Consider the following 16,276-nt stretch of genomic DNA (forward strand, 5'->3'; position numbering starts at 1 on the left):
CAGAATTTTTTTCTTCCAGCCCTTTAAGGATATTCCATTGTCTTTTGGCCTCCATTATTTCTGATCAAAAGTTACCTGTCATTAGATATAATATCCTCTATGTAATTTGTCTTTTTTTTTTTTCTAGCTGCTCTCAGGATTTTTTCTCTTTGCGTTTGTAGTTTGACTATGATTTGCCTGGGAGCGGTTTCTTATTTAGTCTGCTTGGCATGTATTAAGCTTCTGGGATCTGCAAATTGATGTTTCTTTTCTCCAGTTTTGGGAAGTTTGGGCCATTATTTTTTCAAATACTCTTTGTGACCCATTTTCTCTCTTAAGTTAGATGTTGTTAGACTGCTGGATATTGTCCCACAGTTATCTAGATAAGCTCTGTTCAGTTTTTCCTTCAGTTGTTTTTTTCAAATTGTTTAACTTGTGTTTATTTAACTTCAAATGCACTGACTCTTTTTTTCCTGCCTTCTTTTGCTATTAAGACAGTGCAGGGAATTTTTCATTTCATTTCATTACTTTCCAGCTTTAGAATTTCCATTTGGTTTTTTTTTTAATTTTTATTTATTTGAGAGAGAGAGAGCACGGTGGGGGGGGCGGAGAAGGGGCAGAGGGAGATGGAGAAACAGGCTCCCTGCTGAACAGGAAGTCCAGTGTGGGGCTTGATCCCAGGACCTCGAGATCATGACCTGAGCTGAAGGCAGTTGCTTAACTGACTGAGCCACCCAGGTGTCCCTGGTTCTTTTTTATAGTTTCTATTTCTCTATTCCCCCTTTGTCCATTCCTTATCTATATATTTCCCTTTAATTCCTTCAAGTGCTGTAAAGTTCCTGTCTGCTGATGGCAACATCTGGGTCATCTTGGCTTTGGTTTCTATACACTACTTTTTTCTTGAGTTTGGGTCATGTTTTCTTGTTTATTTGCATGTCTAGTGATTTCTGATTTAACAGTAGACATGGTAATGGTACAGTGTGGAGGTTCTGGATTCTGTTACAGTCCTCTGAAGGGTTTTTGTCTTAGCAGGTAGTTAATGTGATGAAACTCAAGTTCCAATTCCTGGGTCCCCTCTACTAGCAGCAGCTGGAATCTCCACTCAGTTCTTTTTGTTTCCAGTTGCTGCTTTTTTTCTTGGGCCCCCTGGGGTCTCCAGCCAAGAATTTGAACATATTTTACTTGCAGATTTGGGGGTTCACCCTCCCCATCCCTTTCAAGGTTCCCCTTAGCTTTCTGACTGCTCTGCCAACCCTGCACTTTGCCCACTGCCACAGGGAACTGCGTCCCCTAGAGATGGGGACATGCCCTCAGGCACAACATGCAAATGTATAAGTCTGATCAGGTGTAGTTGCTTTCCTTCCAAGGTCGACTCTTCTCGTTTCTGCCTGCTTTTGATCGCTCCCCAGTGCCTTCACATAACTTTTAAGGATTTGGTCAAACTTTGTAATTGTTGTCTGTAGGAGGGTGGTGTGACTAAGCTACTCTGTCATTGGTGGAACCAGAAGCCAAGCACATACCTTTTTGGACTTACATTCACACTTGTCCTCAGCTTTGGGCTCAGCCACTGTGGAGGGAATAGGACTTTTTCCTCGGAGCTCCAGCTTCGGCCGAAGAGTAGAGACAATGCAGAGAGCAGCATGGGAATGTCTCAGTTGGCTTGGGGTGCTGTACCAAAGAACCCCAGGCTGGGTGGCTGAAACAACAGACATTTTTTTTTTCTCAGTTCTAGAGACTGGAAATCAAAGATCAAGGTGTTGGCCAAGTTTGGTTTCTCATGAGGCCCCTCTCCTTGGCTTGCACATGGCCACCTTCTCCCTGTGTCCTCATGGGGCTTTTTCTCTGTGTGTATATGTCCCTGGTCCCTTCATCTTTCTTATAAGGACACTAGTCCTATTGGATCTGGGCCCCACCGTTATGCCCTCATTTAACCTTAATTAATCTCCTTAAAAGATGCCCTATTTCCAAGCGCAGTCACACTGGAGATTAGGGCTTCAGGGTATGAATTTTTTGGGCAGACACATAATTTAGTCTGTAGCAGAGCATAATCGAGGCTGGGGGCGGTCTGAGTGCAGGCAGGAGAGGCAGAGCCATGCTGTGGGGATGGCATCAGGACACATTTACCCAGCCGTCGAGTCATTTACCGTAGACATGCAGGATGCTGCTCTCTTCCAGGGCACGTTGTGAAGGGCTAGTTGTTCAGCGTGAGCAAGACTGGCCCTGCCCTCACGGAGCTCACAGCCGAGGAGGATGGAAAGACATGCCACGGATAGTGAGGTTGCAGACAGACGAGAGAGGACGTGAGGGGTGCCTTGGGAGCACTGACAAAGGGGTCCTCCAACCAGTGTATGGGTCCGGGAAGGCTTCCTCGAGGAGATGGCCTTCTAAATCAGAACCTGAAGTGTGAGTTAGGAGTCAGCTGTGGAAGAAAAGCGCTTCAGGCCAAGCACGGGATGGGCAGATGGGAGGGGCCCTGGGGCCGAGGGGGGCTCTGCGCGCTGGAGGGACAGAAAGTCATTTAGCACAGCTGGAGCTGGAGGTGCTGGAGGAGCAGAGTGGTAAGGGAGAAGGCCAGAAAAATCGGTTGGGGCCGGTTTCCATATTGGATTGTGATCTGTTCTCCAGATGGGAGGTTCTTAAAGAGAATAACGGTCTCCTTCCGCTTGGAGCCCCCTTTCTGGTGCAGTAAGTGCCCGGTGAATGTCGACATGTGCCACGTGTTATGATTTGGGGGAGGGAGCTGAGGTGGGAGGGTTGGGGGTGCGGGTGACCTTGCCTCCTTGGTAAAGCAGGTAAAGGGCCTGGAGGTTGCCGACCGTCTCTGGCTGCACCTGCCCCTGGGCTCCGGGTCACCGGTGTGATGTTGTTGTTCAGCCCTGGACAGCGAGTCGGCCTCCAGCAGCATCCGCTTCAGCAAGGCCTGCCTGAAGAACGTCTTCTCGGTCCTGCTCATCTTCATCTACCTGCTGCTCATGGCGGTGGCCGTCTTCCTGGTCTACCAGACCATCACAGACTTCCGTGAGAAGCTCAAGCACCCTGTCATGTCGGTGTCTTACAAGGAGGTGGATCGCTACGACGCCCCAGGTAGAGAGCCTGTCCCGGGCGAGCATTGGGGCCCAGGTCTGGGCCACTGGCTTACAGAGGAGCCCCGGTTGTACTCGCCCACTGTGCTGGGCACCACAGGCAGCCGGAGGAGCCCGGGAGCACGGCCTGGATGTAGAGGACACATGCAGGGAGCTGCTGTCAGTCCCCAGCAGAGCGTGTCCTGTGCCGAGCAGAGGGGTGGACAGGGCCGGGCGTGGTCGCTCGTGACTGGGGTGGGCAAGGAAGGCTTTGCACAGAGATAGGATTTGAGCCGGGCTTTGATAGAAGAGAAGAGAGTTTTTCTGGGAGGGGGATCAGTGGGAGCAAAGGCGAGTACAGGGAGGCAGAGGGCTTCCCTGGAGAGGATGTGTCTAGCCTGGCTGGAGCTAGTGAGGAAGAGCCGTGGGAGTGACGGGTGGCAGGGGAGGTAAAGCCATCCAGAGGTGGTTGGGGCCCTGCCTGGGGAGCGGGCTCCCTGCCTTTCCTGTCCCAGCGGGAGGCCAGTCCCCGGGGAGGCAGTCACCTCTGCCATGGAGTGGAGTGTTTGCCTCAGGGCCGTGAGGCTGGCGCCGGGCTCTGGAAGTGTGGGCATGAGCTCTGGGGGCTCGGGGTGTGCCCACCTGCTGTGTGCACCTGCGCTGCCCACAGGATGCCCGACTCACCCTCTGGATGGCCTGGCCACAGGGCAAAGCCAGAGCCTCGGGTGCCGTTTCCCTGGGCTTCTGGAAAGTGCGCAGCTCGCAGCTTCTTCGCCCATCTTTGCCCTGTCTTGTGTTTGTCCCTCTTCTCTGTGGGTCTGCTTTGGTCCCTTAATCTGCGGGTTTTACTTCCTGATCTCTGGGTCTCTCTGAGCTCTGCCTGTGTGTGGTGTCACACACCGCTCTCAGGTTGGACAGCTACCGTCAGTAGAGCCTGGGGTGGGGTGCTCTGGCTGAGGGGAGGGAGGGACTGTCGGGGTGTGACTCGCACACCTGGAGCCCCCGATCGAGCAGGAGGTGAGAGGCATAGTGAGCCGTGGGGAGGCCCACAGCCGGGGGCCTCCCAGTGAATCCGCAGGTGGGTGCTGGCGCCGGCGGTTGGCGCTGCCAGGCTCCGTCATGGAGGCCCCCTCAGGGTGTGCTGAGCAGGGCTGTGAAGTAGGGTGGGTTTTGGTGCAGGCGCCAGGGAGGCCAGGGGAGGGGCTTTCTGGGAAGGGGGACTGTGTCTTCCGTTGAGTAGGGCTTTCTGAGGGCAGCCGATGTGGCTCCCCACCCCCATAACCCTCTTCTTCTCCCTCCTCTGCCGTCACCTGGGGAGTCTTGAACTTGGGTTGTTGGTGGGTGTGAAAAGGTGTGTGATGTGATTTTAGGGGTGTGGCCGGGGACTGTGACTTCTGACATGCCCTTTTTCCTGTTTGTGCCCCCTAGGGATTGCTCTGTACCCGGGTCAGGCCCAGTTGCTCAGCTGCAAGCACCATTACGAGGTCATTCCGCCTCTGAGGAGCCCTGGCCAGCCAGGCGACATGAACTGCACCACCCAGAGGATCAACTACACAGACCCTTTTTCCAACCAGACCCTGGTAACTCCCGTCCCCCTGTGCCAGGCCTGGGCAGGTGTCAGCCCTGCGCCCCGCGGCCCTTGGTCTTCTTTCTGCCACGAGGCCGCTCACGCTCCCTTTGTGCAGGCCCTCGGCCCCCAGCGACCACGAGGCTGTCCCAGTTGGAGTCATGGCCACGCCTGGCTGGCCTGCGTCAGAAAGGGCTGTGGGGGCTTCCGCATTCTCCGAATGATCCTCAGGGATTCCTGACAGCGAGATAAGATCCTGTCCTTGACGGAAGGACAAAGGGCTGCAGGGTGAGGCCAGTGTGGCGTCGTGGAGGGAGTCCTATATCTGAGTGCCCAACAGAATTGCCACGTGGGGCCAACTGAATCATTCGTTCCTGGGGGCGGGGCCTGGGAATCCGTACTTTGAGATAAATAGGCCAATGTAAAGAAGCCGGACTGGGAACGAGGACCCTGGGCCCCGGCGGCACCTGCACAGGGATTTGAAGGCAGGGAAGGAATTTTATATTTATTTACATCTTCTCTTTTGCACCCTGTGTCCTCGTTTCAGAGAGGATTGCACGGGGCTGAGGACAGGTTTTCCGGTAGAGACGGCAGCATGCTTTGTCTGTGTCTGTGCACGGTTCCGGTAGCTGGGAGTGTCTGGGGGGGCAGGTGCCTCCCCCCCGGCCCCCGGAGCGGCGGGAGGCGAGCTGTGGATGGGGCATGGCCAGAGGAGGAGAGCTCCCGTGGCTCCTCGGGGTGGGTCGAAGGTGGAGGGTCCCGCCGGGATGGTTCTGTTCACATTTACTCTAGGCTTCCTCCTAAGATCCGGCAGAAACTATAAAGTTTCCATGACAGCCCCACAAACCCAGAACAGGTATCACCAGTGGACGAGACATTTTGAACTGGTGTAAACCACAGATTGGGTCAGGTGGACGGAGCAAACAGACCAGAGAAAGCCCACACCCTGAAACAGGCGCAGGAGAGGCTTGGGGGAGGGGAAAGCCTTCCTTCCGGCTCCCAGCTCCCCGTTGGCAGGCTCAGAGGGCAGGGCAGCGGTCGGGGCAGTGGTCGGGACAGTCATCACAGGACTGCCGGTTGCCGGTTGGCGGGACCTGCTGTGCCCCCTGCCCTCCCAGGGTGCGCAGAGCCGCTGGGCATAGCGTTTGCTTCTGGGTAAGAACATTCTCTGCGGAGGCTCAGGGGAGGTTCCCTGCTTGGGTGCTGGGGCAGCAGAGGGAAACGGAGCAGAACTTGAGCCTGGGCCTCCATGGCGGAGCGGGGTGACAGGTACCGGAGAGGAATCTCTTCCCAGGAGAGAAATCCACCAAGTACCCGGCCAGCTGGCATTGCTTGCCCACTGCCACGGAGCGTCAGCCCCGGCAAGCGCCGGCCGTGGGAGAACCCGGTGGGGGGGGCACCCGCACCCCAGGCCTGTGCTCGTCACCCTGGCCCGACCTTCAGAAGTGGGAATGGAGAATTAAGGCCCATTAGACATTGACGGGAACCAACAGCATAGAAGAGGACTAAGAGGAGCAAACAGAATGGACTCGACAGAATAAGGAAACGGATGCTAATCGAAATGAAAAGGAACGTAATTTTTAGAAACGTTAAGGAAGAGCAGGCGGGGTGTCGGGGTGGCCGGACCCTGGCGCCCCGACTGAGCGGCGCCGCCCGGGAGCCCCTCGCGCTCGTTCCCACACCTGACGGTGCCGGTTGCACTTAGGCAGTAGTTACGTGATTTAAATATGACGAACACCCATGAAATCGGGGCACACAAGGAGGGGTGTCGGCACAGAAACTACGTTGAAGGCCGTTACCGCCTGCAGCCCCGGGTGATGCTTAGTCTTCTCCAGCGGTTCGGGATGTGGCTCCTTGCGGTCCGGCCGTGAACTGGGAGGGGTCTGGCCTCTCTGGACGCCAGGCCCCCCACCCAAGCAGCAGGGGGCGGCGGGGGGGGGATCGACAGGGAAGCACAGGAGAGCTCCCGTGCGGAAGGGGGGCCTTGGCGGGCGCACGGCAGCTGGGGGGCGCCAGTGAGGCCCGCTGGGGGCGACCTGTGGTGCCTGTGCAGGCCCCGAGGGAGCTCCTTGGTCAGAGGCCTCTGTGCGCTCTGTTAGCCCCCTGGCTGATTCGGCCTTGGTGGAGGTCCTCCGTGGCCGTGCCTGGAGTGGACATCGGAAAATATGCCCCCACCTCCCCACACCCCTGCCGCCGAGGCCTTGGAGGTTGGCTCGTCATCTGGCTCCCGCCCCCGCCCCCTTTGTTTGCAGCGCGCCGTCTGGGAAATGGGTGGGCTTCCGGCTGTTTGCATCTTGGCCGGTCTGTGTGCAAGCGGCCCATCGGGGGCCTCCTCTGACCTGCTTCGTCAGACTTCCGGTTCTCGTGTTTCCTAGGCTCCCTCGTGCCCTCAGTGCAGTGCACTTTTACCACAGTTAGGGCCACCGCCGTCCCAGCCTGTAGGACCCGTTCCGTTCCTCACTGCCTGCCGTGTCCCCGGGGTCCAAATGGTAAGGCCTTGCCCCCTTTCGGTTTGTTCCCGGAGCATTCCAGTTCCAGAAAGTAGCTTGTGTGTTGGGCAGAGACTAGGCCGAGCTGCTGGGCAAAAACACCCCAGACAGACACGGTGGCCGAGACCAGAGAGAAGTCTGGAGCCAGTGGGGCGTGCGGGCGGGGGGCGCCGGGGGCGGTGAGCGATGGCTTCTGTCCGCCGCTCCGCCATCCGCAGGGCAGGCTCTTGGGCCTCATGGGCAGCCCTGGCTCGCCGTGACGGGCACGTGCGGACTCGCCTGAGTCACTTCTCTGCGCGTTCCAGGAACTTCATCATGTGACGGGGCCAGAACGGAGGCCCCAGCAGGGCGGCCGTGCCCCCGAAATCCGGGATTGGGGTAGCGGTTCTGGTTCTCCAGGAGGAGGTGGATGGTGGGGACAGTTAGCTTTCTCTGCCGCCCCTCAACGTGTCACGGAAAGGTTGAGATTACAATGGACAGAGATCTCTCGGGAAAATGCAACAAGAGGCAGGCGTGAGGGGCGGCTTCGCATCAGTCGAACTGGAATACCAGGTGCAAAGGGCTCCGAGAGGGTTGGTTAATACGGATAAAAAAGAAATATAGGACTCTCCACTAAGATGTAACAGTCAGAAATCTGTATATGCAAAACAGCGTTCCACTCGTATATTTTAGGCAAAGCCCGTTAGAAATAAAAAATACCCGTCGCCTTAAAGGGTGACTAAATTTGTACTTTTCTCCCTCACGTTCACAGATCAAACAGATGTAAAGGAGTAAGGATAAGAATTGAACAGCACAATTCATAAATTAAGAGTGAGCGTGTGTAACACTTTGTGCTTGACGGTGCTCACTCTTCAAATGTCTGTAGAGCATTGATCAAAGTTATTGATGTAAAGATTTTTTTCCTCCCAAGTTAATCTATAAACCCAGTGTCATCAGTTAAAAGTCCCAGTTGATTTTTTTCATGGAATTTAACAATCTGGTTTTTAAAAAGTCTTCTTAGAAGAGTGCCTGTACAGGGCGCCTGGGTGGCTCAGCTGGTTAAGTGACTGCCTTCGGCTCAGGTCATGATCCTGGAGTCCCTGGATCGAGTCCCGCATTGGGCTCCCTGCTCGGCAGGGAGCCTGCTTCTGCCTCTGACCCTCCCCCCTCTCATGTGCTCTCTCTTTCTCATTCTCTCTGTCTCAAATAAATAAATAAATAAAATCTTAAAAAAAAAAAAAAAAAGAAGAGTGCCTGTACAACGATCAACCCGCCAGGTTTAGGGATGGGGAGCAGCACCGCAGACCTGCCCGGACAGATGGCAGAACAGTGTAAACCTGGGGCTCAAACCTGCGTCTGTCCCTATTTCATGCCAGATACAAAACTGAAAGCCAGGCATATGAAGTGTCTGAATGTAAAAACGTTTAAAAAGTGTTATAAAATAGGGCGCCTGGGTGGCTCAGTTGGTTAAGCGACTGCCTTCGGCTCAGGTCATGATCCTGGAGTCCCAGGATCGAGTCCCGCATTGGGCTCCCTGCTCGGCAGGGAGTCTGCTTCTCCCTCTCCCACTCCCCGTTTGTGTTCCCTCTCTTGCTGTGTCTTTCTCTGTCAAATAAATAAATAAAATCTTTAAAAAAAAAAAAGTGTTATAAAATATAGGAGAGGGGCTCCTGGGTGACTCAGTCGGTTAAGCATCTGACTCTTGATTTCGGTTCAGGTCACGATCTCAGGGTCGTGACATCAAGCCCCGCATCAGGTTGTGGGCTCAGTGGGGGTCTGCTTGGGATTCTCTCTTTCCCTCTGTCTCTGCCCCTCCTCCCCCTGCCCCCCCACCCCGTGCATGCTCTCATGCTCGAACTCTATCTCTAAAAAAACAAAAAAGAAAAATATAGACCATTGATGTAATTTTGGTTTTCCTTGGCAAGAAAACCCAGAGCCATAAAGAAAAAGATTTATAGATATCACTGTATTAAATTTAAAGCTTCATGTAACAAATGACATTAGAAAGAAAGTTGATGGAAAAGTGACAGACTGGAAGAAAACATTTGTACATGTAATGGATGTAAGCTAGCATCCTTTTTATTAATTAAGTAGAGCAAGCACGCATCAGCAGGGGGAGGGGCAGAGGCAGAGGAAGAGGGAGAGAATCTCAAGCGGAGTCAGGGAGCCTGACTCATGCTCGATCTCATGACTCCGAGGGACCCCGTGGCAGGTCTGAGATCGTGACCTGAGCCAATGTCAAGAGTCAGACGCCCAGCGGACTGAACCATCCAGGCGCCCCACTAGCGTCCCTTCTCAGAGGGCTCCCCTGGCGCAGGCCACCACTGAGAAAAGTGGACGGAGGACAGTTGCTCTCAGCTCTGGTCCGGCTGGTACCCAGAGGGCTGCCCCGCGGGGCTGAGCAGGGGCGAGCACAGACAGCAGCGGGGGTGGCCTGTGGTCATCTGGGGTCCGTCGGGCGAGGGGCTTTCAGTCACAGTGTCTCGGGGGGTGGGGTGCGGTCAGGAGCATAGCAGCCGCGGCTCCTCCAGGGCTGATCGTGGCCTTTGTGTCTCTGCAGAAATCTGCCCTGATTGTGCAGGGGCCCCGCGAGGTGAAGAAGCGGGAGCTGGTGTTCCTCCAGTTCCGCCTGAATGAGAGTAGCGAGGACTTCAGTGCCATCGATTACCTCCTCTTCTCGTCTTTCCAGGAGTTCCTGCACAGGTGGCCTTTCAAGTCCGCAGCAGGCGGGCCCACCCCGGGGCGGGGGCGGGCACTGCCCAGGGGACTGACCTGGAGCTCAGTGGCTCGGGGACTTGCCTTCACAAAGCGCAGTCGGTCCGGTGTGGGGCGCGTTCGGACTCGCAGGCCGAGGGTCTTGGTCCTGTCACGGCCGGGACCTTGTGTGCCACCCGAGTCGCAGGCCAGGTCTCCCCTGCGGTGTCAGCCCTCAGTGTGTGTTTGCCATGTGTGTTTAATATGGGGATGAAAGTTCCCATCTGCCTGGGGCGGGGGGAGGCGGTGCGTGGGGGGGCACCCGCCAGCCCCTCTCTGGGGCCCGGAGTGCTTGTTGGCACTGTGAGCGTTTTCTTCACGTGCCCGAGCCAGCGTGACCCTGGCCTCCAGGTCACGCAGAGCCCGGGGCCCCATTGAAGGGAAGTGGGGTGGCAGTCACCACGGAGGAGAGGGCGCTCCCCTGCCTGAGGCCGTGGGCCACCTCCCCCCGCTCACACACCCCTGCTCCGTCCTTCTGTTTTGGAGCTTGGAGCCTTGGCCGTGGCGTCTTCCGCCCCATCTGTCCCCCTGATCTCCCCGCGCAGAGCCACAGGTGTCCCATGTGGTGACGTCCCCCTCATTGGGCCTCCCAGGAGGAGGCTGGCGGGCGCACCTGCATTCCCGGGGCCAGTACTCTGGGAGCAGGTGGGAAGGAGGAGGGACTCCCCCACGGGGGGCCACCTCGCAGTGGGTGACAACTCTCCCTGCGTCTGCAAACCCAGATCGGAGCTTGGAAAGGAAGCAGGAAGTGGGCAGCATCCTGGCGGTGCCAGCCAAGAACCCGGCTCCATGTGGGGGCTGGGGTTCGAGTCTGGCCGAGGTTGAGTCTGCTGTTCTCTGCCTTCCAAGCCCAGACAGGGTGGGCTTCATGCAGGCCTGTGAGAGCGCCTATTCCAGCTGGAAGTTCTCCGGGGGCTTCCGCACGTGGGTCAAGATGTCCCTGGTGAAGACGAAGGAAGAGGACGGGCGGGAGGCGGTGGAGTTCCGGCAGGAGGTAGGTGGCACCGGCTTCGAGGTCTGCCGCTGGCCGCCTCCAGCCTTGACTCGGGGGTGGAGAGCAGCTTTGTGGAAGAGATGACCTCTGGGCGGTCTTCGGAGTGGGAAGGAACCCCGTGGCAGGGGGGATTCATGTTCCCCAGGCCCTTCCCTGGACCACTGTCGGTCCTCAGCAAACACGTGGGCCAAGTAGAGCAGGTGACTGGCCCCTCACAGCCCGGCTGCTTGGCCCTCAGAGGCTGCCGGCCGCGTGGAAGACGGGTGATGTGCAGGTGGAGGCTAGGTCCAGTGGCCTCTGAAGGTTGTACACGTGAGGATCCGTTGGGATGCGGGGGGGGAGGGGATACTAGCTTTCTTCTTGTATTAATTTCTTTATCATCCTTTTTCTATTTCTGAATGTTTTGAAAGGTGTGTCACATTAGAACAGTAATAATAACGTCCTATCACTTCTGAAAAAGTCATGTATATGTTGGGTATATGCTCAAAACATGATCCTAACGGGCAGTGCGATTGAAACCTTTCCGCCCCCTGGCCTGGAGCCCCGGGATGCGCCAGGGGTTTCTAGCCACAGTCCCGGCGGTAGATGGGAGAGGCCCCGGGGAAGAGGCCTGGCAGTGGGGATGGAGGGAGAGGGCATCTTGGTTGCCGCAGCAGGGCTGTTTTTGTCAGTTGCCACTGAAAGCAAGGCCGCACCCCTACCTTTGGGACTTCCACCTTGGCCGTGGCCGCGCCCCTGCCCACATCCACACTCGGAGCCAGCCATCCTGTGTATCAGTGGCTGGGTGCCTGCTGAGGCAGCGAGGAGACAGGTCTGTTCTAGAAACCTCTGTTCCTCCCTGGAGATGTTTCACTGGGCTGGACTTCGAGGGGCAGCATCGGGAAGGGTCTGGGTTGGAGTAGAAGGACCGACTCCATCGACGCGGCTGTCACTGGCCAGAAGCCAAGGCCCCTTCCCTGCCCCTGGGTCCTCAGACCACTCCAGATTAGAGACCTTTGGGAAGGGCTTGAAGCCGGTTTTCTTCAAGAGGACAGGCTTTTTTCCTGCCCTGGGATGTGGCAACTCCCCTGGCAATGGGTCCTTGAAGTATTCTCGTTTGTCAGATAACTGTCACGTTCTGGATTTTTACTGCACGCTTTTTTCCAAGAACCCCCAGGACCTTCCTCATCTGTCCCCACAGCGGCTGAGAAAAGGAGACTCGATACGTGCACCTTGCAGTTAGGTGCAGCCTCCCGGCTCCCCCGCAGCTCCCCTGTGACCGGAACGCAAAGGGGCCGAAGGCCCAGCGAACCTATGCATTTTAGAATGTTTGTGCCGTTCGGTATTGTCTAAATTGGAAGTGTTTTGGTGGGTGACGTGAACTCTTTTGCACAAAGTTTAGAAGTTTTTTTATAGAGTGTTTTAAAGTTTAAAATCCTTAAGGTCTATATTATCTCCTTTGATCCTGACCACCCCTCAGTGGCAAGGGGCTAAGTGAGGCTCAGCTCAGGGCTGGACACGGCCCTTCGGCTGCACCTGGGCTTCTGCCCCTGGAACCTGTTTGCTCTCTGTGACACCAGGCAGAGTTTCTAGTAATTGATAACCAGATCTTAGCAAGCACGCCTACTAAATATTTACAGGGAATGCTCAGCTGGGTGGGTCTGTGAGGTTGAACTTTGTCCCTATAGACTGAAGGTTGAAATACTCTGCTTCTAAGATCAACTATTTTGAAGTTTGAGGTTTCTGTGGCTTCTGATTATGCCTTAACATGATACGCTGAGTCTGGTTTAATCATGAGTCCAGATACATAATGACAGTTTTGGTGATTTCTCCAGAATACCTACTGTACATCCCAGATCCTATTCATTTCCCCAAAGAGCTGGAAAGCAGGGTAAAGTCTCGGCTCTGGTACAAGTTTCAGGATGTCGTTTATGAGATTTCTGCCTTTTTCCATCCAGAAGATGGTATGAAGAAACCGAGGTCCAAGATCCCCCTAACTACCCTCTCCTTTCCTGCGACCCAGGCTAGGGAGGGGCACAGAGGTGGTGGTAATACTGCTTTCTCTTCTCTGTACCTAGACCAGTGTGGTTAACTACATTGACCAGAGGCCCGCCGCCGAGAAAAGTGCTCAGTTGTTTTTTGTGGTCTTTGAATGGAAAGATCCTTTCATCCAGAAAGTCCAAGATGTGAGTATTACTTCAGGTTACAAGAGCAGACTCCCTGCGTTGAGGTATTTTGACTCATCCTTGCAGGCTGTCCTTGTCTCCTTTCATGGCACAAATTAGTTTGTCATTTCTGACATTCGTGTCCTGTGTTAGTTGTGTTTCATTGGCCTTGCCATCACTAGACAGTTGGCCTTGTGAAGTGGGGACTTCATCTTTTGTTCACCATCGTTTATCTGCCGTCTGGCAGAGTGCTCGGTACAGAGTACTTGCTTGGTAGTAATGTTAAGTGAATGAGCAGAGTAGAAAGCATGGATCGCATTGAGCTAATGTCTAGATGACGGCTATTGGAAGCCGTTCTTTTTTCATGGGTCTCTGTTGGATAATCCTTATTTGTTGTCAGAGCAGAAAGGTACAAATAAAAATTAACGGTGTGTCAATTGATGGCGGGTTCTCAGCCTCAGTCTGGGAGGGGGTTGGGGAAGAATGATGGGACGGCTTTGCTAAAGGAACATTCCAGGGAGACACCATCCACCAGAGCCAGGCCTCAGTCTAATAGTGATTGGCATTTAGATAATCCCATAATCCCAAAGTGTCCTGAAGTCGTGGCTTCGGGGAAGCACCTTCCGTGGCCGAGACCCAGACGTAGAGGGTCCCTGTGACACGAGCTGCTCCATAACCCCCCCATCCCCCCCTCGGGGAGGGAGGTGTGGACCAGCAGGGCCATGTGCACAGGGGCGCGTGCAGTGTGCTGAATCCAGGTTCCAGGTGGAAGAATGGACGCCTTCAGCTCGACACGTAAAAGTGCGTGATGAGACATTTTCCACTTAGGCTGTTACTCAGTAGGTGCCCATCGGGCCAGGGAAAGGCCACGCTTGAAAGAGGCCTGCTTTTCTCGAGCGGTCACTCAGCTGCTTCGCAGCCCCGAACAGCGGCGCAGGTGTAACCGTTTTGTGTCTGCGAGCCCTGAGGCTCTAGTTGGCCACAGTCAACCTGCCGGACTGACCTCCCATGCTGGGGACTCAGAAACCAGGGCTGAGATCACCTCGGCCTAGAAGCGTTTAACATTTAGCGAGAGCTGTGAAGGGACTCGTTGCAGACAGTAAGTAGCTGCCGGAGGGCTTTGTGGGGTAAAGGTCTCTGCCGAAGTCGAGAGGGTTTTGGCCCCCGAGGAGCCGTGCAGGGTCAGTGCACTTGGGTAGCAGGAGAGCAGCGCAGGCATCAGAGGGCACAGCCTGGAGGCAGGAGTCCGGGGCGGGAGACCGTCCCTGGACTGGGTGGAGGACAAGTTTGCGTCACTGAGAGATGGGAAGAAGACAAGAGGAACTGACCTGATGCAGTGGGTACAGTTTTGGGGGAAATTTGTCTCAAAGCAAGTTCCCTTACTGTGGATGAGGCCAGAAATTTAAGCTTCAGTACTGAATATCTAATTTGTGCAAGAGCTTTTTTAAGAAACTTTTTTTTTCCCCCCAGGATCCGTTTATGGTAGGAAGGGATTAGTATTTTTCTTCTCAAACTTGAGCTCTGCACCTTCAAGGTGTAGTTGGAACAAAGTATAGTTATGGCAGTTTTAGGAGCCGGGTATTTTTCTTGTCACTCCCATAATTTGGGGTAGGAGGCTCTTGACAATAATGCTGATACGACCTAGGAATCAGAGTTGAAGCACACTGAGAAGCTTGTGTTTGTTGCTGTTTTCCAGATAATCACCGCCAATCCTTGGAACACAATCGCCCTCCTCTGTGGGGCCTTCTTGGCGTTGTTTAAAGCAGCAGAGTTTGCCAAACTGAGTGTGAAATGGATGATCAAAATTAGGAAGAGATACCTTAAAAAAAGAGGTCAGGCAGCAAACCACATAAGCTGAGGTGGCCTCGTGGTGTTTGTAGAACTGCCCCCGGTGATGGAAGTTCTCGTCACTTCTGTTTTGGTACACGGAGCAACCGGTGGCCCTGTGCTCACTTGAAACGAGCCTCGCTGCGAACAGCAGCCTGCCAGACCGCAGCTTCGACCCTGGCCCCAAAAGAGGATGTTTAGAGCCTAATGGAACAGAGCCAGTGGATAACCTAAAACCTATTTAAGTATTTAAATTATTAACAAACATTTTTGGACATAAATAGGGATTGTGGAAGATGGAATTAGATATGTATCAGGTTTTCTGAAGGTTTGTGAAGCTGCCTTTCTTATTTGGTTTGGTGTATAGTTAAGCTCTAATAGGATAATTAAGGCTCTACATTTCACCTTAGTCTGCCCCCCACCCCACCCCACCCCAGGTTTTTTAAGTGGACAGAAGAGAGTGTGATTTTCTTTTTCCCCAAATCCTGACGATGCAGATGTGCAGGTTATGCGTTGAAGCCTCTGCACCCTGTACCCAAAGGCAGAATCCCTTATGTCTTCGGCATCATCTGCCAGTTACGTTATCTGGCCTCTGACATGCTCTCTCATTTGTTAAATTTTAAAATGGGACTTTTTTAAAGCTACTAGAAACTAGTGCTAAGCTCTCCTGTGGATTGACTAACCACCTACCTGTCTGGCTAGACTATTTGTTGATGCAGGTGTAAGAGTGCAAAGTGATTAACCTGCAAAAGCACTGGGACATGTACAGAGGAGGTGCCTACTCGGTGTATTTTGATGATTTCATTAACAGGTAAATAAAAGTTAGGTTAATGCAAAAGGAGTCCGTTTGCCAGTATGAATATCTGCTAAATTGGTAGACACCAGTACACTTTCATTCTGTGACCTCCAAATAAGTGGCCACGTGAGCTTGGACTCCCAAGATGGATGGATCTGGACTCCCGAGGTACGTCATGACTGCGTCCAAGGAAGGGTAGGTGGCCCAGTAAGAGTGACAGAGCTACTCTGTCCTCCGTGTTCTGTTCCTGTCCTACCTACCAAAGCACCCATCTGAGAAAGGGGCACTCGGTGTGACCCTCAAAGCCTTCAGCCTAGCTTTTGACAGAGATGAGTACTCAGTATTTTTTACACAGTAGCAATGGGGTGATTTAAGGTTATGAAAATTGTCTCCAGAGTTTCAAATTATTTACATGCCCTTTGCTTCCAAAGAGGACTTGGTAACACTTCCTGCATTTTATAACCTGGCTTTAGGTAATTTAAAGAGGAAAAACTCAAATGTACAAGTGGGGCATTCTTATCTCATGTCTAACTTAGTAAGACACTGTTACTTGAATTACTAAAGATAAACTTGTGCAAAGAAATATTCCCTGGTACTCTGCTATGCCACAGAAGCATGCACATTCAAACGTGAGCCTAGATCTTGTCTTTCTGTAAAGTCTTTTTGGTAAGGCAAATGCAAAGCC

At 54.0% G+C, this 16,276-nt stretch overlaps 1 protein-coding gene and 1 long non-coding RNA gene across 6 annotated transcripts in view; one reads left to right on the forward strand and one right to left on the reverse strand.

Annotated features, from left to right (window-relative positions):
- PACC1 (proton activated chloride channel 1) overlaps window positions 1-15,636 on the forward strand; it is a 37,390-nt gene extending 21,754 nt beyond the window's left edge. For 3 of the 5 annotated variants that reach the window (XM_006743925.3, XM_081824841.1, XM_081824842.1), the window contains 6 exons: window positions 2,854-3,063; window positions 4,470-4,621; window positions 9,637-9,779; window positions 10,680-10,824; window positions 12,882-12,989; window positions 14,665-15,636. In XM_006743925.3, the coding sequence (XP_006743988.1) occupies window positions 2,854-3,063; window positions 4,470-4,621; window positions 9,637-9,779; window positions 10,680-10,824; window positions 12,882-12,989; window positions 14,665-14,826 (920 nt within the window). In that variant the 3' untranslated portion in view covers window positions 14,827-15,636. Of the gene's footprint in view, window positions 1-2,853; window positions 3,064-4,469; window positions 4,622-9,636; window positions 9,780-10,679; window positions 10,825-12,881; window positions 12,994-14,664 lie in introns of those variants that run through there. The other 2 variants (XM_081824843.1, XM_081824844.1) reach the window with 2 other exon arrangements.
- LOC145722316 (uncharacterized) lies at window positions 534-9,637 on the reverse strand. Its single transcript, XR_014146480.1, has 3 exons — window positions 8,331-9,637; window positions 2,124-8,105; window positions 534-1,675 (listed from the first exon to the last, which is right to left on the reverse strand). It is a non-coding gene; the product is annotated as an uncharacterized LOC145722316 (long non-coding RNA).
- Window positions 15,637-16,276: the final 640 nt, after the last annotated feature.

This window comes from Leptonychotes weddellii, chromosome 6 (genome assembly GCF_054177405.1).
Source record: "Leptonychotes weddellii isolate Sample4059 chromosome 6, ASM5417740v2, whole genome shotgun sequence".
NCBI lineage: Eukaryota > Metazoa > Chordata > Mammalia > Carnivora > Phocidae > Leptonychotes > Leptonychotes weddellii.